General features: G+C 34.3%; 1 protein-coding gene across 1 annotated transcript in view; it reads right to left on the bottom strand.

The window, feature by feature from the left end:
* The window catches only part of LOC139885790 (26S proteasome non-ATPase regulatory subunit 4 homolog), a 178,064-nt gene that overhangs the window by 1,723 nt on the left and 152,925 nt on the right, over positions 1-23,416 (bottom strand). The window contains exons 3-7 of the mRNA XM_071869545.1: positions 3,433-3,522; positions 1,525-1,630; positions 1,324-1,438; positions 1,138-1,196; positions 972-1,028 (exon numbers count right to left, since the gene is read on the bottom strand). Coding sequence (XP_071725646.1) covers positions 972-1,028; positions 1,138-1,196; positions 1,324-1,438; positions 1,525-1,630; positions 3,433-3,504 — 409 coding nt within the window. The 5' untranslated portion in view covers positions 3,505-3,522. The remainder of the gene's footprint in view (positions 1-971; positions 1,029-1,137; positions 1,197-1,323; positions 1,439-1,524; positions 1,631-3,432; positions 3,523-23,416) is intronic.

Below are 23,416 nucleotides of genomic sequence, written 5' to 3'. Positions count from 1 at the left end.
CGAGCGTTTTCCCGCCAAAATAAAAACATTTATCACAAAGTGTCTCTACTAAATGTTCATATTTTCATCTCATCTATAATGTTCGTGAACAAAGTTTTTTCAAAAAACGAAAAAAAAAAAAAAAGTTTTTGCTTCCCCCCGAATGGTTACTTCCTTCTTGATCATACCACTATATATATATATATATATATATATATATATATATATATATAGGGGTAGGATCAATGGGGAAGTAACCAATCGGTGGGAAGCGGGGGGAAGCAATTTTTTTTTTTCGTTTTTTGAAAAAACTTTGTTCACGAACATTATAGATCGGATGAAAATATGAACATTTAAAGACACTTTGGAAGCAAATTCATATTTTCGTGCGATCTTAATAAAGACACTTTGTGATAAGTGTTTTTATTTTGGCGGGAAAACGCTCGAAGAAGTAATATATAACAATTATCGTGTTTTTCGAGCGTATGTTGAGGTTTTATATATATTAGGGTTTATAGGGTTTAGATATTAGGGTTTAGAAATTTAGGGTTTAGGGTTTAGATTTAGGATTTAGATTGAGTTTTTAACACGAACGGTTTAGAGTTTGGGGTTTAGGGTTTGGTGTTTTGGGTTGATGGAATAAACCTAAAACACCAAACCCTAAACTCTAAATCGGGCTAAATTTTACTTCACAAAACATGAAATAAAAAACGTTCACATTCTTCACGAACAATATTATCTTGAATGTTATTTTTGTCGATCGTTTTCCCGCCTAAATAATAACATTCATCACGAAGTGTCTTTTCTAAATGTTCATATTTTCGTGTGATCTTGATGCTGGAAAAAAAATTCCAAAAAAAAAGAAAAAAAAAAATTTGCTTCCCCCGCTTCCCCCCGATTGGTTACTTCCCCATTGATCCCGCCCCTATATATATATATATATATATATATATATATATATATAAGCAAAAGCAATATATGTTGATAAAAACCTGGATAGGACGTCACGAACTGGTGTAAGAGAATCAGGTGGAATGTGTCTAATGAGGCTGTTGTTATTATTATTATTAGCAGAAGCAACAAATGTCTCAAATGCTAACTTCGAAAGAGCGAATTGTTCGTCTAGAAAAAAATTGACAACATCAACAACAGCTATACCGTAGTGTTTTAACCTTCCTCCATACGACTCCGCTACTTCAAGTTTGAAATATCTAGGAGGACTGTCAGGCAAGAGCAAAGATAACATACATAGTTACACACTAGTGTAGTGTGGTGTAGCGTAATAGATAAAAGTAGAAAGGTAAAACATTGAAAGCATAAACCTAAAAGTATATACATACATACCCTCCAGTAAAGAACACGATCCTTTTTGGGTTATTTGGATAATGATCAAGTTTATCCCGGCATGAAGTGATCCCAGATAGAATGTCCAACTCACCACCACCTGAATATTGAGGACCTGAGAAACAAGGTGAAAGTGAATAAAATAATGATCATACCCTACAAATAGACAACATTAGGGGGAAAAAAGAGTAGGAAGCTAACATCGAAGGGGAGCCATGAGAGCCTTAAGATCACTAGTAGGATCAAGCCTCGGTACTTTTTTTGTAGTACCCATTACAAATATGCCTATTTTATTCCTCGGATTAGACTGCAAGAAAACAATTCAGACAATTAGTGATAAGTCAACAACACAATAACACAGTTTGTTAACCTGAATTAAAAAGAAAACAAATAATAAAAAATAAATAGAGTAGAACAGACAGAGATACAAAAACTTGTAAATCAATAGATCCGGATGGAATTAATTAGGCCTCTCTTCTATATTGAACATATAATCAAACATAGATAGGCATTTTTTTAATTGAACGACAATTATCTTCGTGGATTGTACTATATATACCCCCAAGACCCAAACCCTAAATTGTGTTTAATTTAGAAATACATATTTACTTATCTCATGGCGGTATAAAAAACAAGAGAGAGAAAAAATTGAGATAAGGATGAACATGGTTGTTGTGTAAGGAAGTTACAGTATTGATCGAGGAAGTTGGTGTTTAATTCCCAAATATACCCTTAATTCTTTTTTCCAAGTTACAAATCACTCAACATAATTCCTCACCTACTTTAAATTGTAGCAGTTAACCAAAGGCCAACAAATCTAAAATCTACTTTAAATCTGAAATCATTGTAAGTAAGCTACATACAAAAGTTCGACATAAACACAATTGTGAATTGAAGAAGGCCAACAAATCTAAAGTCAAAATTCGTTGAATTGAACAATTCACGTGTAACATAATACCGTCTACGCCAACAAACAAGTAACCCGCGATTTCCTATGATATATCATATCAAATTATGGTAGGAAACAAGAAAACGAAGAAACAAAAAGACAAATTGATGGTGTAAGTAGGTGTTGTCAATTGTTAGGTTTGCTTGGTGAATAGTCAAAGCAAGAGGTGTCAGATAGTCAAAGCGAGAGGTGTTAACTGATTATCTCAAGTGGAACCCAAATAAAAAACGAAAGTCATGTGAACTGCTAACCACAAAAGACAAACCATGAACAGTAATAAAATCAATCTTTATATATATATATATATATATATATATATATATATATATATATATATATTGGTAGGATCAAGAGGGAAATAACCATTCGGGGAGAAGCGGGGGAAAGCAAAATTTTTTTTTTTTTTTTCGTTTTTTGAAAAAACTTTGTTCACGAACATTATAGATGAGATGAAAATATGAACATTTAGTAGAGACACTTTTTTGATAAATGTTTTTATTTGGCGAGAAAACGCTCGAAGAAGTAATATATAACAATTATCGTGTTTTTCGAGCGTATTTTGAGGTTTTAGCTATTGAGGTTTAGATATTAGGGTTTAGATATTAGGGTTTATAGGGTTTAGATATTAGGGTTTAGAAATTTAGGGTTTAGGGTTTAGATTTAGGGTTTAGATTTAGGATTTAGATTGAGTTTTTAACACGAACGGTTTAGAGTTTAGGGTTTAGGGTTTGGTGTTTTGGGTCTAAACACTAAACCCTAAACTCTAAATCGGGCTAAATTTTACTTCACAAAACATGAAGAAAAAAAAACGTTCATATTCTTCACGAACAATATTATCTTGAATGTTATTTTTGTCGATCGTTTTTCCGCCTAAATAATAACATTCATCACGAAGTATCTCTTCTAAATGTTCATATTTTTGTGTGATCTTGATGCCGGAAAAAAAAAATTTCAAAAAAAAAAAATAAAAAATTGCTTCCCCCCGCTTCCCCCCAATTGGTTACTTCCCCATTGATCCTGCCCCTATATATATATATATATATATATATATATATATATATATATATATATATATATATATATATATATATATACACACACACACACACATAAACACATAGCAACACGATTTGTTAAACTAAAGTAAAAGAGGAAAAGACCTTGAGTTTAGCTCGGCAATATGCTCGAACAGAATTAATTTGAAGCTGAAAACAACGCCATGAACGCAACATCCATTTAGAAGTGTCGATACAGATAAAAATAACCTCCTAAAATATCAAACAAACAGTTAAATTAGATAACTCAAAATAACCCAAAACTAAATTTTTCCTGTTCTCTCTCTCTCCTCCGACCGTTTTATTCTCTCTGTAATCTTGCATCCCAAAACTCAAAATAACCCAAAACTAAATTTGACGATTGCTCCTAATTCAAACCGAACTAGAAGCAGAGACCTATTCCATTAAACCCAAATTAACTAGCAGATTCTAATCGTATTCTTTTTTCCGGTGATTGTTGGCACACGCGCTCCACGCGCATCCACGCGCCGTCACGGCTAACTCGCCGGAATATTTTTCCGGTCTACTTTTTTGCTTTTTTCAGGTCTTTCCATTAAGAGGGTGCCGTCAACGCAACTAGGACTCAAGCAGCGCAGGGATATACTTAAATCTGAACTGCAACAGCAACTCCTCTGCCGCCGCTGACGGCCGCCGTGTATCGCCGCTGCCGTCAAGTACCGCCGCTAGTGTTCGTTTTCTACCTCAAACTTACTGTGTTTTGTTGTTTCAACTGCCATTTTTATTATTAATTCTACTATACTATAACCAATTATATATTAATTATCTTTATTACGGAGTATTAATTATCCTTGGGTATCTGCTTTCTGTTGACCTGCTCTTTTTTCTTTACGTATATTTTTATCTGTTTCTCATATATTCGATCCTGATTTCTTTTGAATCTGTATCCTTTTATTTATTTTTATTTCTATTTTTTTCCTTCTATTATTATCTTATACTTTTTTGTGCTTTTATTTTCGAGTTACTTTGGTTACTGTTTTTATTTGATTTTTGTGTCGTCTTCTTCGAGGCTAGACCCTTTGGGTTCTTCTTGATACTTTATTTCTGTATTTTCCCGATTCTACTTGTTTTTTAGCTTAATCCTATCCTATCTACGGGACTTTATATTTATTTTTTGTATTATCTATTTTGTATTTATCTATTTTTGTTTTTTAGATAAGATAGACTCTAGACTGTATCATGGTTACTTAAGGTCATGTCCTCCTAGTTCTGGGGCGGGTAGGTTTATAGGGCCTAGAAGCGGCAATAGGATAGCGAAGCCGGTTAGAATTAGAGTGGGTAGTTGGAATGTGGGTACTTTAACCGAAAAACGATATGAACTTGTTGAGACTTTACGTAAACGTAAAGTGGACATTTTGTGTGTCCAGGAGACTAGATGGAAGGGTCGAGGGGCGGTCAAGACCAATGGCTACAAGTTGTGGTTCTCGGGATCGAGAGTAGCTAGAAACGGGGTTGGAATCATTATAGGACCACCCTATAATGAGAATGTTGTGGATGTAGACCGACGGAGCGATAGGATTATGTCGGTTAGGTTAGTTATCCAGGAGGTGACTTACACGGCCATTAGTGCATACGCACCTCATGCGGGCCTTGGAGAAGCTGAAAAGAGACACTTCTGGGAATCGCTAGACGAGGTTGTGAGGATGTGCCCTATCACACCCCCAGTTAGGGCCTGGGCGAAATGTGATTCAATATCATAATACATACCAACAGATTATAAAATGAGAACAAATACTATATGAATAAAACCAAATTTGCAGCGGAAAGATTAATAATGTCGTTACAAGAATTATAAATTGTTCAAATGCAGAAAAGTAAATATGCGATAAGTCTTGATCCTAGCCAAGTAAGTCATCACATAAGCAGTAGATATAGAGGTCCTGATCATTCAGTACCTGAGACAAACATGCTAAAAGTGTCAACCAAAAAGGTTGAGTGAAATTCATAGGTTTAACAAATATGATTGAACGTTTGTTCTTAGACCACAAGATTTGTTATAAAAGTAGATCACGCAGATCCAAAAGTAGTACTGATTCGTGATATTTTAGACTAAACGTTTGTTTTGTTGCCCCGATGATAAGTTGACAGTACCTTATCACCATGTTTAAATCATTATTAAGTAATACAAAGACATCGCGGTCAAATGTATCGGGGACGTTACTCCCGATAGGCCTACCCCCAATAATTAAGAATGCCTTATCCTGAAAGCAATTAAAAAATATCACTGTGGGGTCTTAGTAGCATAAGCTAGTCATAGTACAGTTTAGGTTCGTACTTGTGTCTAAGTTGTTTAAAGTATAAAAGCAGCATGTGTCTCACCCCAGTAAGTATAAAAAGTGCTATAGCAATAAGAGTGGGGCAATGAAAGTCACCTTAGTAATTCGGTGAGTGAAAGTATTCCTTAAAGAGAAAGTATGGATGATCGAAGCACAGAGAAGTCAACCTAAGAATAAGTTGAGAATAGTTTAGATGTTTTGCCCGTATTATGATAAGTGTAAGTATTTTCTTTTATAGTAAGTTTAAAGAAGGTTTATCGTTTTGGAAAGGCTTTTCATACTAGACAAGCTTCCAATCTAACACTTTCAATTTAAAATGGCCTTTTCAGGTCATAGGTTTCTGAGCCACAGGATCCTTTAACTCGGTAATCCAAACTCTCCGCCTAGACTTTCGAGCGTCCATCCACTCGAGAAAGATCAAGATCTATACCCATCTAATATACCGTTCCAATACGTTTTTAGGTGCGTATAGGAATACAACACTTTAAATACTTTATACAATAAGTATTTACTTAAGTTCGATTGTATTATCGTTATTAAGATTGTTTGGTTTTTAAATCCTAATAATAAGTAGGATATATTTAAGTAGGTAAACAAGTGTTATACATAGAAATTGTGTTTTATGAATGGGTATGTATTAATATCAAGTTAATATGTATGTATATATATATATATATATATATATATATATATATATATATATATATATATATATATATATATTTATCTTATATGTTAAAATATGTATAGTTTAATTTTAAGTTTTATGTCAATATAAGTACCAATAATTATCTAAAAATGCTAACAAGTGTTTTATTGATTTCATAACAGTAAGTGACATGTATAAAACATTATAAAAATTTTCTATACATAAATATTAAGTTTTATGTATTAAATATTAAATTTTTTTATAGCTAAAATACAAATAAATAGATAAACAAGTTTAACAACACATTTTATATTTTTCTTAGGTTCTACTGACCAAAATAAACTTAGGAAAAATTTATAAATTTTTGTTATGGTGTAAAAGTATTTATTTCTAATTTCTTTTTCGGTTCAAGATAAATCAAAGTTTATAAAGTAATAATTATTATATCAACTCAATTAATTCATCTAAAATTTTCGTATGCCTAATATAGTATATTAAGCTTAGAAAAATTATTTGTACATTTATATTAATAGTTTAACTATTTAATTCAACTTTTGTATTGTTTTTAGTTTAAATTTGGAATTAAATAGAAATATATAATTATTAATTCTAAAAATAATTTTTATAACTTTCTTATTAGTTCCTAAGTAATTTCCATTGATTATTGTAGTCATAAACATGTTATATCATTAAATTCTATTTTTCTTTTTAAAACAGATTTTCCGGTACTGTAGCAAAAGTAGAAGAAAATACAAATTAATTATTTAAAATGACAAATAAATCAAACATAAATTTTTATAATTACTTTTATGACCTAAGGAACAAGCGAAAATTATAAAACATAATATATAAAATTGTTTACTATTTATTTCTTCATTATCTATATATACCGAATATAAAAAAAAATCAGTTTTTGATTTTTAATAAATATAAATTCGAATGTATAATTCTTAAAAATAATTTTTATAGTCATTAGGATACTTAATACTAATTATCATGTATTTACATTATTTATTATAATTAATTGGTATTTAACATAAAACTAGCACAAAAATATGATAAAAACTAAATAAAAACTATAAAAATAATATAGAGAACTTATAAAAATAATTTTTGCAGAGGTTTGAGAGAGAATTCTTCAAGTTTTTGGTATACAAAATTTGTGAACTAGGCTATGGTATTTATAGTTACAATTTTTGGTAAAGAGAAAATAAAAAAATACAAAAGTTTATATAAAAAAATAACTAATGTCTTGTAAAAAAAATTAAAAGTATTTATGGCCAGTCATGCCACCATTTCAAAATATAAATAAATAAAAGTAAAGTTAAAAGTAGGAATAAAATAAATAAAAGTGAATCTAGATCTAGTTTATATATAAAAAAATACTACTTTTAAAAAATATATATATATATATATATATATATATATATATATATATATATTTCATAGTTCTAAAAATGTTAACTAACTAAATTTCTATTTTATTTAATTATTAAATACAAATTTTGATAAATATAAATATATATTCGGTATTTATAAAATTATAATTACTAAATGTGGTTTTTATTTAATTAAATTATTACTTTATAATTTTATTAGTTTTATATATGTTACTACATTTATATATACTTGTATTTATTAATTGTATAATATATTAACTAAATACAAAATTAATATAAGTATTTTATATGTAATCATGTTATGACATAAATTTTTTTTTTATAAAAATTCTTACGCGTACGTTGTTGAATAAAATTTATTATTCATTTAACGTTCGTTAATTTCGTATGTATATAACGACCTTTTATTAGTACTTAGAGTTTATTCATTATACTTAAATCTTTTGTTCGGGCATTATATAGATGGAAAAATGAGGGTCGTTATATGCCCTCAGGAACATCGATTACTTATTGGTGGAGACCTCAATGGTCATATAGGAACTGATGTCGAGGGATATGCGAGAGCCCATGGGGGCTTTGGGTTCGGAATATGAAACGAGGAAGGGATCTCTATCCTCGAATTTGCTGTTGCACACGATTTGGCTGTTGCAAATTCATTTTTCAAGAAGACGGATGCTCAGTTAGCAACTTTCCATAGCGAGGGCCATAGTACCCAGATTGACTATTTGCTACTTCGCAAAGGGGATCTTAAGACTTGTGGAGACTGTAAGGTACTGACTGACTTGACATGCTCCTCCCAGCACAGATTGTTGGTCATGGATTTGGCTCTTCGAAGATGGGTTACCAAGGGTGTGAGGCCCATCCAACCTAAGATCTTGTGGAAGAAGCTGATCGGAGAGAAGGCGGTGACTTTCAAAACATCGGTTGTACAAAGAATTGATGCATCAGTAGAAATGACACCGAATGATAATGCGGATCAGATGTGGATTTGTCTGGCGTCCACCATTAGAGAGGTTGCCAAGGAAGCCTTAGGTGTGGCAGTAGGAACATCGAGGGGACATAAGACTGATAGAGAATCATGGTGGTTTAGTGATGAGGTTCAAAGCAAAGTCGCGCTTAAGCAACTAAGGTTCAGGGAGCTTATCACTTGCCAAGAGGGGACTTCGACGGATAGAACCAGGGTTGAAGAGAGATATAAAGAAGCCAAAAGAGAAGCTAAGAAGGCTGTAGCCCAGGCAAAAGAAAAGGCATATGAAGATCTGTATAGGAAGCTTGACTCCAAAGAGGGAGCAAATGATATATACAGGATAGCCAAAGCTAGGGAGCGAAGGCGCAGGGATATTGATAACATCAAGTTTATCAAAAATGAAGCTGGTCAAACTTTAGTAAAGGAGGACGAAATTAGGAAAAGATGGGAAGAGTATTGCTCATCTCTCTTCGTTGGAGGAAGACCCGAGCATCACGAAGATCTGCAAGAAGCTGATATAGAACAATTCCAGATCAACAGGGATTGTGAGGAGATCAATCATGAGGAAGTAAGATTGGCACTACGTAAGATGGGGAGAAATAAAGCTGTTGGACCAGACCAGATCCCTATTGAGGCATGGTGGTGCCTTGGCGATGATGGTATTAGGTGGTTGACTTGCCTTTTCAACAAGATGTTTTGAAGCTCTAAGATGCCTATGGAATGGAGACTGATCGAGACTATCTCCATCTATAAGAATAAGGGGGATGCGCAAATTTGCGGTAACTATAGAGGCATAAAATTACTTAGTCATACTATGAAGCTTTGGGAGAGAGTGGTTGAGACTAGACTTCGACGCGTAACGAATGTGTCGGAGAACCAATTTGGTTTCATGCCGGAGCGCTCTTCGATAGAGGCAATTCATATTATTAGGAGCCTTATGGAGAAGTATAGAGAAAAACAAAAGAACCTAGAGATGGTTTTCTTAGACTTGGAAAAGGCCTACGATTGCGTTCCACGAAATTTGATTTGGAAGACCCTTAATGGTAGAAGTATCCCGAGTAGATATATATGTGTTATTAGGGACATGTATGAAGGGGCTAAATCCTGTGTTCGAACGCCTGTGGGAAATACTGAAGTTTTCCCAATAGAAGTGGGCCTGCATCAGGGGTCGGCCCTTAGCCCTTTTCTTTTCGCTTTGATCCTTGACGAGCTTTCTCGAGGAATACAAGAGTGCATCCCTTGGTGCTTGATTTTTGCCGATGATATCGTGCTTGTTACAGAATCCAAGGAGGAGCTAAATAGAAGATTAGAGCAATAGAGGGTGGCCTTAGAAAGTAATGGCCTACAAATTAGTAGACAAAAGACGGAATATCTTAGATGTGATTTCGATAGGAACGACGATGCTCAAGAGGATGGAGTGAACATCTGCATTGGAGACCAGATCTTGCATCCACAAACCTCGTTCAGATACCTAGGCTCGGTGCTCCACAAATCGGGGAGGATTGACGAAGACGTTTCGCACCGTATTAAGGTAGGGTGGCTGAAGTGGAGGTCAGCGACTGGGGTCTTATACGACAAATAAAGAGAAAATAAAAAAATACAAAAGTTTATATAAAAAAATAACTAGTGTCTTGTAAAAAAAATTAAAAGTTTTTATGCCAGTCATGCCACCATTTCAAAATATAAATAAATAAAAGTAAAGTTAAAAGTAGGAATAAAATAAATAAAAGTGGATCTAGATCTAGTTTATATATAAAAAAATACTACTTTTAAAATATATATATATATATATATATATATATATATATATATATATATATATATATATATATATTTCATAGTTCTAAAAATGTTAACTAACTAAATTTCTATTTTTATTTAATTATTAAATACGAATTTTGATAAATATAATTATATATTCAGTATTTATAAAATTATAATTACTAAATGTGGTTTTTATTTAATTAAATTATTACTTTATAATTTTATTAGTTTTATATATGTTACTACATTTATATATACTTGTATTTATTAATTGTATAATATATTAACTAAATACAAAATTAATATAAGTATTTTATATGTAATCATGTTATGACATAAATTTTTTTTTTTATAAAAATTCTTACGCGTACGTTGTTGAATAAAATTTATTATTCGTTTAACGTTCGTTAATTTCGTATGTATATAACGACCTTTTATTAGTACTTAGAGTTTATTCATTATACTTAAATCTTTTGTTCGGGCATTATATAGATGGAAAAATGAGGGTCGTTATAGTACCTCCCCGTTAATAAAAACTTCGTCCTGAAGTTTTAAGTGGAGTTCCCGTCTGCTTCATCAACAGTTGGGAAGAGATGGGGGTATTTTCGTATCATTTGGTCTTTGCGTTCCCAGGTATATTCGAGGCCTCTACACGAATTCCAACGGACTTTAACAATAGGTATGTTGCTCTTACGAGTCTCTTTGACCTCTTCTTTCATAATCTCTATAGGTTCTTCGACAAAGTGCATTTGCTCATCAATGCGGATATCATCCAAAGGAATAACAAGAGTATCTTCGGCGAGACACTTTTTCAGATTTGAGACATGAAACACATCATGTACTTGACTTAGTTCAGCTGGAAGTTCTAATCGATACGCAACGGGACCGATTCTTTGAATAACTTTGAAAGGTCCAACATAACGCGGACTGAGTTTACTTCGTTTATCGAAGCGGATAACACCTTTCCAAGGAGATACTTTTAACATAACGTTATCTCCAACTTGGAATTCTAACAGTTTTTGGTGAGGGTCGGTATAACTCTTTTGTCGACTATGAGCGGTTTCTAAACGCTTCTTGATTTGCATGATCTTTTCGGAAGTTTCATGAATAAGTTCAGGACCAGTTAATTGTCTGTCCTCGAGTTCATCCCAACACAACGGAGATCTACATTTGCGACCGTATAAAGCTTCGAATGGTGCAGCTTTAATACTAGAGTGATAGCTGTTGTTGTAAGAAAACTCGACTAAAGGTAGGTGTTTATCCCACCCTTTACCGAAATCGATAACACATGCTCGTAGCATATCCTCCAAAGTTTGGATAGTTCGTTCACTTTGACAGTCCGTTTGCGGATGATAAGCTGTACTCATGTCGAGTCGAGTTCCAAGAGACGCTTGCAAGGATTTCCAGAAATTGGAAGTAAATCGACTATCGCGATCCGAGATAATAGAAGTAGGGACACCATGACGAGTAACAATCTCTTTAACATAGAGTCGAGCTAACTTTTCCATTCTGTCAGTCTCTTTGATTGGTATGAAATGTGCAGACTTAGTGAGACGATCAACTATGACCCAAATCGTATCATTGCCATTTGCAGTCTTAGGCAATTTTGTGATAAAGTCCATAGCTATACCATCCCACTTCCACTGTGGAATATCGGGTTGAGTTAGAAGACCAGAAGGCTTTTGGTGCTCGGCTTTGACTTTCGAACAAGTAAGACACTTACTCACATAAGTAGTAATGTCGCCTTTCATGTTGGGCCACCAGTAGAACTCTTTCACATCCTGATACATTTTACTAGAACCGGGATGAATAGAATACCTAGTCTTATGTGCTTCATCCAAGACTAGTTCACGGAGATTACCATAACGAGGAACCCAAATTCGATTACCAAAGTATCTTGTACCATTGGACTTAACTTGCAGTTGGTTTTCGAAATTTATAGGTCCTTCTCCTTCGATAAGTGTAGGTTTGATAGCTTCAACTTGAACTTCGCAGATTCGAGAGATGAGATTCGATTTGATCTTAAGATTCAAGGCACGAACACGCCTAACTTCGTCCTTTCGACTTAGAGCATCGGCAACTACATTTGCCTTTCCCGGATGGTACTTTAGTTCACAATCATAATCATTTAACAATTCGAGCCATCGTCTCTGTCTCATGTTTAGCTGTTTCTGATTAAAGACATGCTGAAGACTCTTATGGTCGGTGAATATCGTATGTAGTGACCCAAACTTTTCCATGTTTATATATATTAATTGAGATTGATATTTACATGATTAAATGTTTCCAACATGTTAAGAAATCAAACTTGTTAAGACTTGATTAATTGAAATAGGTTTCATATAGACAATTGACCACCCAAGTTGACCGGTGATTCACGAACGTTAAAACTTGTAAAAACTATATGATGACATATATATGGATATATATATATATATATATATATATATAGTTAACATGATATTATGATAAGTAAACATATCATTAAGTATATTAACAATGAACTACATATGTAAAAACAAGACTATTAACTTAATGATTTTTAAACGAGACATATATGTAACGATTATCGTTGTAAAGACATTTAATGTATATATATCATATTAAGAGATATTCATACATGATAATATCATGATAATATAATAATTTAAAATCTCATTTGATATTATAATCATTGGGTTAACAACATTTAACAAGATCGTTAACCTAAAGGTTTCAAAACAACACTTACATGTAACGACTAACGATGACTTAACGACTCAGTTAAAATGTATATACATGTAGTGTTTTAATATGTATTTATACACTTTTGAAAGACTTCAATACACTTATCAAAATACTTCTACTTAACAAAAATGCTTACAATTACATCCTCGTTCATTTTCATCAACAATTCTACTCGTATGCACCCGTATTCGTACTAGTACAATACACAGCTTTTAGATGTATGTACTATTGGTATATACACTCCAATGATCAGCTCTTAGCAGCCCATGTGAGTCACCTAACACATGTGGGAACCATCATTTGGCAACTAGCATGAAATATCTCATAAGATTACAAAAATATGAGTAATCATTCATGACTTATTTACATGAAAACAAAATTACATATCCTTTATATCTAATCCATACACCAACGACCAAAAACACCTACAAACACTTTCATTCTTCAATTTTCTTCATCTAATTGAACTCTCTCAAGTTCTATCTTCAAGTTCTAAGTGTTCTTCATAAATTCCAAAAGTTCTAGTTTCATAAAATCAAGAATACTTTCAAGTTTGCTAGCTCACTTCCAATCTTGTAAGGTGATCATCCAACCTCAAGAAATCTTTGTTTCTTACAGTAGGTTATCATTCTAATACAAGGTAATAATCATATTCAAACTTTGGTTCAATTTCTATAACTATAACAATCTTATTTCAAGTGATGATCTTACTTGAACTTGTTTTCGTGTCATGATTTTGCTTCAAGAACTTTGAGCCATCCAAGGATCCATTAAAGCTAGATCCATTTTTCTATTTTCCAGTAGGTTCATCCAAGGAACTTAAGGTAGTAATGATGTTCATAACATCATTCGATTCATACATATAAAGCTATCTTATTCGAAGGTTTAAACTTGTAATCACTAGAACATAGTTTAGTTAATTCTAAACTTGTTCGCAAACAAAAGTTAATCCTTCTAACTTAACTTTTAAAATCAACTAAACACATGTTCTATATCTATATGATATGCTAACTTAATGATTTAAAACCTGGAAACACGAAAAACACCGTAAAACCGGATTTACGCCGTCGTAGTAACACCGCGGGCTGTTTTGGGTTAGTTAATTAAAAACTATGATAAACTTTGATTTAAAAGTTGTTATTCTGAGAAAATGATTTTTATTATGAACATGAAACTATATCCAAAAATTATGGTTAAACTCAAAGTGGAAGTATGTTTTCTAAAATGGTCATCTAGACGTCGTTCTTTCGACTGAAATGACTACCTTTACAAAAACGACTTGTAACTTATTTTTCCGACTAGAAACCTATACTTTTTTTGTTTAGATTCATAAAATAGAGTTCAATATGAAACCATAGCAATTTGATTCACTCAAAACGGATTTAAAATGAAGAAGTTATGGGTAAAACAAGATTGGATAATTTTTCTCATTTTAGCTACGTGTAAATTGGTAACAAATCTATTCCAACCATAACTTAATCAACTTGTATTATATATTATGTAATCTTGAGATACCATAGACACGTATACAATGTTTCGACCTATCATGTCGACACATCTATATATATTTCGGAACAACCATAGACACTCTATATGTGAATGTTGGAGTTAGCTATACAGGGTTGAGGTTGATTCCAAAATATATATAGTTTGAGTTGTGATCAATACTGAGATACGTATACACTGGGTCGTGGATTGATTCAAGATAATATTTATCGATTTATTTCTGTACATCTAACTGTGGACAACTAGTTGTAGGTTACTAACGAGGACAGCTGACTTAATAAACTTAAAACATCAAAATATATTAAAAGTGTTGTAAATATATTTTGAACATACTTTGATATATATGTATATATTGTTATAGGTTCGTGAATCAACCAGTGGCCAAGTCTTACTTCCCGACGAAGTAAAAATCTGTGAAAGTGAGTTATAGTCCCACTTTTAAAATCTAATATTTTTGGGATGAGAATACATGCAGGTTTTATAAATGATTTACAAAATAGACACAAGTACGTGAAACTACATTCTATGGTTGAATTATCGAAATTGAATATTGCCCCTTTTTATTAAGTCTGGTAATCTAAGAATTAGGGAACAGACACCCTAATTGACGCGAATCCTAAAGATAGATCTATTGGGCCTAACAAACCCCATCCAAAGTACCGGATGCTTTAGTACTTCGAAATTTATATCATATCCGAAGGGTGTCCCGGAATGATGGGGATATTCTTATATATGCATCTTGTTATTGTCGGTTACCAGGTGTTCACCATATGAATGATTTTTATCTCTATGTATGGGATGTGTATTGAAATATGAAATCTTGTGGTCTATTGTTACGATTTGATATATATAGGTTAAACCTATAACTCACCAACATTTTTGTTGACGTTTTAAGCATGTTTATTCTCAGGTGATTATTAAGAGCTTCCGCTGTCGCATACTTAAATAAGGACAAGATTTGGAGTCCATGCTTGTATGATATTGTGTAAAAACTGCATTCAAGAAACTTATTTTGTTGTAACATATTTGTATTGTAAACCATTATGTAATGGTCGTGTGTAAACAGGATATTTTAGATTATCATTATTTGATAATCTACGTAAAGCTTTTTAAACCTTTATTGATGAAATAAAGGTTATGGTTTGTTTAAAAATGAATGCAGTCTTTGAAAAACGTCTCATATAGAGGTCAAAACCTCGCAACGAAATCAATTAATATGGAACGTTTTTAATCAATAAGAACGGGACATTTCAGTTGGTATCCGAGCGTTGGTCTTAGAGAACCAGAAAATTTGCATTAGTGTGTCTTATCGAGTTTGTTAGGATGCATTAGTGAGTCTGGACTTCGACCGTGTTTTCTTTAAAAATGATTGCTTAACATTTTTGTTGGAAACTATATATTTTTAACATATGAATATTATGTGATATATTAATCTCTTAACGTGTTTGATATTATGTGATAGATGTCTACCTCTAGAACAAGTTCCATTGACTCACCTAATAATAATGAAGAGTCAAATGTAAATTGGAATGATTTGTGGACTGATTCACAAGTTCCCGAAGAGGAACCGGAAGAAGAGTCGGAACCGGAAGAAGAATCGGAACCGGAAGAAGAATCGGAACCGGATGAAGAAATAGAACCGGTGGGGGAAATAATAAAACGGTTAAGTAAAAGAAAATCCTCAACCAACCGACCAAGGTTAATTATGGTCAATGGTGTTTCCGCCAAGGAAGCAAAATATTGGGAGGATTACCAATTCTCCGATGAATCGGATTCCGACGAGAATTCCGATGATGTTATAGAAATTACCCCAACTGAATTTAAAAAGGCAAAAGAAAATAATAAGGGAAAGGGCATAAAAATAGAGAAATCTAATTCCAACCCCGATGAACTTTATATGTATCGTCAACCCCCGAAGTCCTTAAGTTGTAACAATGACCCGGGAACCTCTAAACCACCAGGTTTTTCTAAACCAATGTGGACAACGACGGCTCGTATTAGGGGAACATCATATATCCCTAGAAACTTGGCGAAACGAACCAAAACCGAAGAAGAAGAAACGAGCGAGTCGGAATAAGATAGTTGTATTCGTGTGGTGTAATATATGTAATATAGTGTTCTTATGCTTTATGATATATGTAAAAATTGCTTGTATTAATAAGTATTTTTTTTATGAACCTAACTCTTGTCTATTTTACAGTTTAAAAACACAAAATGGATAGACAACCCAATATTTTAAGAGACCTACCCGGAGACATGATTGATGAAATCTTGTCTAGAGTCGGCCAGAATTCTTCGGCACAACTATTTAAGGCGAGATCAGTTTGTAAGATATTCGAAGAACGTTCCAAGAATGTCTTGGTTTATAAGAGACTTTCGTTTGAAAGATGGGGGATATCACATTGGGAAACCCATAAGTTACGATGTGTTTACTTTGACGCATATATTGCGGGGAACCCAAATGCTATTTTACGCAACGGGTTAAGAAATTATTTTGACTCAATATATCCGAATATTGGACTTCGTGATTTAGAAAAAGCGGCTAACATGCAACATAAAGAAGCATGTTATGCTTACGGATTAGTAATGTTCGCTTCTCACCAAAGTGAGAACAAGAACATCGGGCTACAACTATTAAACAAAACGTTTCCACAAGTGACGGAGTCGGTAATTGGGGTAAGAAATGAGGTTTTTAGATTATTACGGGACTGTTGGACATTACGTAACCCTCGTCCCTTTGATGACGTTACAACACGCTGTCTTATCAACGGCCATAACGGTTATGTTGCACAAGACCAAGGATGGGAAGTAGTCCTAGTAAAACCAGAATGCATGACTTGTTTCTGGACGTATGAATTACGTGTCTTTATTGCCTTTGCTGAACGACTTGTGTACTAGCTAGAATTGTCTTCACAACTATCTTGTATCAAAGTTATTGTGTGCTATATTTCATGCTTTATGTAAAATAAGCGGTATTGTAAGTTTGTAAAATATTGTATAAAAGTTTGAACGCGAAATATTATTATAATCAGTTTTTCATATAGAATTGTAGTAGTTGAATTGTATATTAGCTACTAAGTATGAACTTAACGGGTAGGTACTACCCGAATTTAAACTTATAAAACGCTAATATGAAGAAAAAGCTTTTATAAATGAGTTCATATTATGCTACGAAATACTATTAACTACTCTTAATGTTCTGTATGATTAACTTGTTCCATTTAACTATTTTGAAGGAAATGGCACCGACTACTCGACACACCGTGAATATGAATGAAGAGGAATTCCGTACTTTTCTAGCTTCAAACATAGCCGCAGTACAGGCTGCGCTACATACCAACAATAACCTTGGATCTAGCAGTACAGGAAATCGTGTAGGATGCACCTACAAAGAATTCACTGCCTGCAAACCTTTGGAATTTGATGGAACCGAAGGACCGATCGGATTGAAACGGTGGACCGAGAAGGTTGAATCGGTGTTTGCCATAAGTAAGTGTACTGAAGAGGACAAAGTGAAGTATGCTACGCATACCTTCACAGGTTCTGCGTTAACATGGTGGAATACCTATCTAGAGCAAGTGGGACAAGATGATGCGTACGCACTACCGTGGTCAGCATTCAAGCACTTGATGAACGAAAAGTACCGTCCCAGAACCGAGGTCAATAAGCTCAAGACAGAACTTAGAGGGTTACGAACCCAAGGATTTGATATTACCACGTACGAAAGACGATTCACAGAATTGTGCCTATTGTGTCCGGGAGCATTCGAAGATGAGGAAGAGAAGATCGACGCGTTTGTGAAAGGATTACCGGAAAGAATCCAAGAAGATATAAGTTCACACGAGCCCGCCTCCATACAACAGGCATGTAGAATGGCTCACAAACTAGTGAACCAGATTGAAGAAAGAATTAAAGAACAGACTGCTGAAGAGGCCAATGTGAAGCAAGTCAAAAGAAAGTGGGAGGAAAACGGTGATAAGAATCACCAATACAACAATAACAGCAATTACAACAATAATCGCAACAATTATCCCAACAATCGCAACATCAATCGCAACTACAACAAACGGCCCAACAACAACAACAACAACAACAACAACAACAGCAACTACAACAATCATCCCAACAACAATAATAACCGCAACAACAACAACAATCAGAAGCAACTATGCCAAAGGTGTGAAAAGAATCACTCGGGGTTCTGCACCAAATTTTGCAACAAGTGTAAAAGAAATGGTCATAGCGCGGCGAAGTGTGAGGTCTACGGACCAGGGGTTAATAGAACGAAAGGAACAAATGGTGTAGGAACGAGTAATGGCGGAGCAAGTAGTGTCGGAGCAAGTTATGCCAATGTAGTTTGTTATAAATGTGGAAAACCAGGCCACATTATTAGAAATTGCCCGAACCAGGAGAACACGAATGGACAAGGCCGTGGAAGAGTTTTCAATATTAATGCGGTAGAGGCACAGGAAGACCCGGAGCTTGTTACGGGTACGTTTCTTATTGACAATAAATCTGCTTACGTTTTATTTGATTCGGGTGCGGATAGAAGCTATATGAGTAGAGATTTTTGTGCTAAATTAAGTTGTCCATTGACGCCTTTGGATAGTAAATTTTTACTCGAATTAGCAAATGGTAAATTAATTTCAGCAGATAATATATGTCGGAATCGAGAAATTAAACTGGTTAGCGAAACATTTAAGATTGATTTGATACCAGTAGAGTTAGGGAGTTTTGATGTGATAATCGGTATGGACTGGTTGAAAGAAGTGAAAGCGGAGATCGTTTGTTACAAAAATGCAATTCGCATTATACGAGAAAAAGGAAAACCCTTAATGGTGTACGGAGAAAAGGGCAACACGAAGCTACATCTTATTAGTAATTTGAAGGCACAAAAACTAATAAGAAAAGGTTGCTATGCTGTTCTAGCACACGTCGAGAAAGTACAAACTGAAGAAAAGAGCATCAATGATGTTCCCATTGCAAAAGAATTTCCCGATGTATTTCCGAAAGAATTACCGGGATTACCCCCACATCGATCCGTTGAATTTCAAATAGATCTTGTACCAGGAGCTGCACCAATAGCTCGTGCTCCTTACAGACTCGCACCCAGCGAGATGAAAGAACTGCAAAGCCAATTACAAGAACTTTTAGAGCGTGGTTTCATTCGACCAAGCACATCACCGTGGGGAGCTCCTGTTTTGTTTGTCAAGAAGAAAGATGGTACATTCAGGTTGTGTATCGACTACCGAGAGTTGAACAAACTTACCATCAAGAACCGCTACCCACTACCGAGAATCGACGACTTATTTGATCAACTACAAGGCTCGTCTGTTTATTCAAAGATTGACTTACGTTCCGGGTATCATCAAATGCGGGTGAAAGAAGATGATATTCCAAAGACTGCTTTCAGAACACGTTACGGTCATTACGAGTTTATGGTCATGCCGTTTGGTTTAACTAATGCACCAGCTGTGTTCATGGACCTTATGAACCGAGTGTGTGGACCATACCTTGACAAGTTTGTCATTGTTTTCATTGATGACATACTTATTTACTCAAAGAATGACCAAGAACACGGTGAACATTTGAGAAAGGTGTTAGAAGTATTGAGGAAGGAAGAATTGTACGCTAAGTTTTCAAAGTGTGCATTTTGGTTGGAGGAAGTTCAATTCCTCGGTCACATAGTGAACAAAGAAGGTATTAAGGTGGATCCGGCAAAGATAGAAACTGTTGAAAAGTGGGAAACCCCGAAAACTCCGAAACACATACGCCAGTTTTTAGGACTAGCTGGTTACTACAGAAGGTTCATCCAAGACTTTTCCAGAATAGCAAAACCCTTGACTGCATTAACGCATAAAGGGAAGAAATTTGAATGGAATGATGAACAAGAGAAAGCGTTTCAGTTATTGAAGAAAAAGCTAACTACGGCACCTATATTCTCATTGCCTGAAGGGAATGATGATTTTGTGATTTATTGTGACGCATCAAAGCAAGGTCTCGGTTGTGTATTAATGCAACGAACGAAGGTGATTGCTTATGCGTCTAGACAATTGAAGATTCACGAACAAAATTATACGACGCATGATTTGGAATTAGGCGCGGTTGTTTTTGCATTAAAGACTTGGAGGCACTACTTATATGGGGTCAAAAGTATTATATATACCGACCACAAAAGTCTTCAACACATATTTAATCAGAAACAACTGAATATGAGGCAGCGTAGGTGGATTGAATTATTGAATGATTACGATTTTGAGATTCGTTACCACCCGGGGAAGGCAAATGTGGTAGCCGACGCCTTGAGCAGGAAGGATAGAGAACCCATTCGAGTAAAATCTATGAATATAATGATTCATAATAACATTACTACTCAAATAAAGGAGGCGCAACAAGGAGTTTTAAAAGAGGGAAATTTAAAGGATGAAATACCCAAAGGATCGGAGAAGCATCTTAATATTCGGGAAGACGGAACCCGGTATAGGGCTGAAAGGATTTGGGTACCAAAATTTGGAGATATGAGAGAAATGGTACTTAGAGAAGCTCATAAAACCAGATACTCAATACATCCTGGAACGGGGAAGATGTACAAGGATCTCAAGAAACATTTTTGGTGGCCGGGTATGAAAGCCGATGTTGCTAAATACGTAGGAGAATGTTTGACGTGTTCTAAGGTCAAAGCTGAGCATCAGAAACCATCAGGTCTACTTCAACAACCCGAAATCCCGGAATGGAAATGGGAAAACATTACAATGGATTTCATCACTAAATTGCCAAGGACTGCAAGTGGTTTTGATACTATTTGGGTAATAGTTGATCGTCTCACCAAATCAGCACACTTCCTACCAATAAGAGAAGATGACAAGATGGAGAAGTTAGCACGACTGTATTTGAAGGAAGTCGTCTCCAGACATGGAATACCAATCTCTATTATCTCTGATAGGGATGGCAGATTTATTTCAAGATTCTGGCAGACATTACAGCAAGCATTAGGAACTCGTCTAGACATGAGTACTGCCTATCATCCACAAACTGATGGGCAGAGCGAAAGGACGATACAAACGCTTGAAGACATGCTACGAGCATGTGTTATTGATTTCGGAAACAGTTGGGATCGACATCTACCGTTAGCAGAATTTTCCTACAACAACAGCTACCATTCAAGCATTGAGATGGCGCCGTTTGAAGCACTTTATGGTAGAAAGTGCAGGTCTCCGATTTGTTGGAGTGAGGTGGGGGATAGACAGATTACGGGTCCGGAGATTATACAAGAAACTACCGAGAAGATCATCCAAATTCAACAACGGTTGAAAACCGCCCAAAGTCGACAAAAGAGCTACGCTGACATTAAAAGAAAAGATATAGAATTTGAAATTGGAGAGATGGTCATGCTTAAAGTTTCACCTTGGAAAGGCGTTGTTCGATTTGGTAAACGAGGGAAATTAAATCCAAGGTATATTGGACCATTCAAGATTATTGATCGTGTCGGACCAGTAGCTTACCGACTTGAGTTACCTCAACAACTCGCGGCTGTACATAACACTTTCCACGTCTCGAATTTGAAGAAATGTTTTGCTAAAGAAGATCTCACTATTCCGTTAGATGAAATCCAAATCAACGAAAAACTCCAATTCATCGAAGAACCCGTCGAAATAATGGATCGTGAGGTTAAAAGACTTAAGCAAAACAAGATACCAATTGTTAAGGTTCGATGGAATGCTCGTAGAGGACCCGAGTTCACCTGGGAGCGTGAAGATCAGATGAAGAAGAAATACCCGCATATATTTCCAGAAGATTCGTCAACACCTTCAACAGCTTAAAATTTCGGGACGAAATTTATTTAACGGGTAGGTACTGTAGTGACCCGAACTTTTCCATGTTTATATATATTAATTGAGATTGATATTTACATGATTAAATGTTTCCAACATGTTAAGAAATCAAACTTGTTAAGACTTGATTAATTGAAATAGGTTTCATATAGACAATTGACCACCCAAGTTGACCGGTGATTCACGAACGTTAAAACTTGTAAAAACTATATGATGACATATATATGGATATATATATATATATATAGTTAACATGATATTATGATAAGTAAACATATCATTAAGTATATTAACAATGAACTACATATGTAAAAACAAGACTATTAACTTAATGATTTTTAAACGAGACATATATGTAACGATTATCGTTGTAAAGACATTTAATGTATATATATCATATTAAGAGATATTCATACATGATAATATCATGATAATATAATAATTTAAAATCTCATTTGATATTATAATCATTGGGTTAACAACATTTAACAAGATCGTTAACCTAAAGGTTTCAAAACAACACTTACATGTAACGACTAACGATGACTTAACGACTCAGTTAAAATGTATATACATGTAGTGTTTTAATATGTATTTATACACTTTTGAAAGACTTCAATACACTTATCAAAATACTTCTACTTAACAAAAATGCTTACAATTACATCCTCGTTCATTTTCATCAACAATTCTACTCGTATGCACCCGTATTCGTACTCGTACAATACACAGCTTTTAGATGTATGTACTATTGGTATATACACTCCAATGATCAGCTCTTAGCAGCCCATGTGAGTCACCTAACACATGTGGGAACCATCATTTGGCAACTAGCATGAAATATCTCATAAGATTACAAAAATATGAGTAATCATTCATGACTTATTTACATGAAAACAAAATTACATATCCTTTATATCTAATCCATACACCAACGACCAAAAACACCT

The sequence above is a fragment of the Rutidosis leptorrhynchoides genome, chromosome 1 (assembly GCF_046630445.1).
Source record: "Rutidosis leptorrhynchoides isolate AG116_Rl617_1_P2 chromosome 1, CSIRO_AGI_Rlap_v1, whole genome shotgun sequence".
Classification (NCBI taxonomy): Eukaryota; Viridiplantae; Streptophyta; class Magnoliopsida; order Asterales; family Asteraceae; genus Rutidosis; species Rutidosis leptorrhynchoides.
Note: the sequence above shows the minus strand (reverse complement) of the source record. Positions and strands in the feature narration are given on the sequence as shown.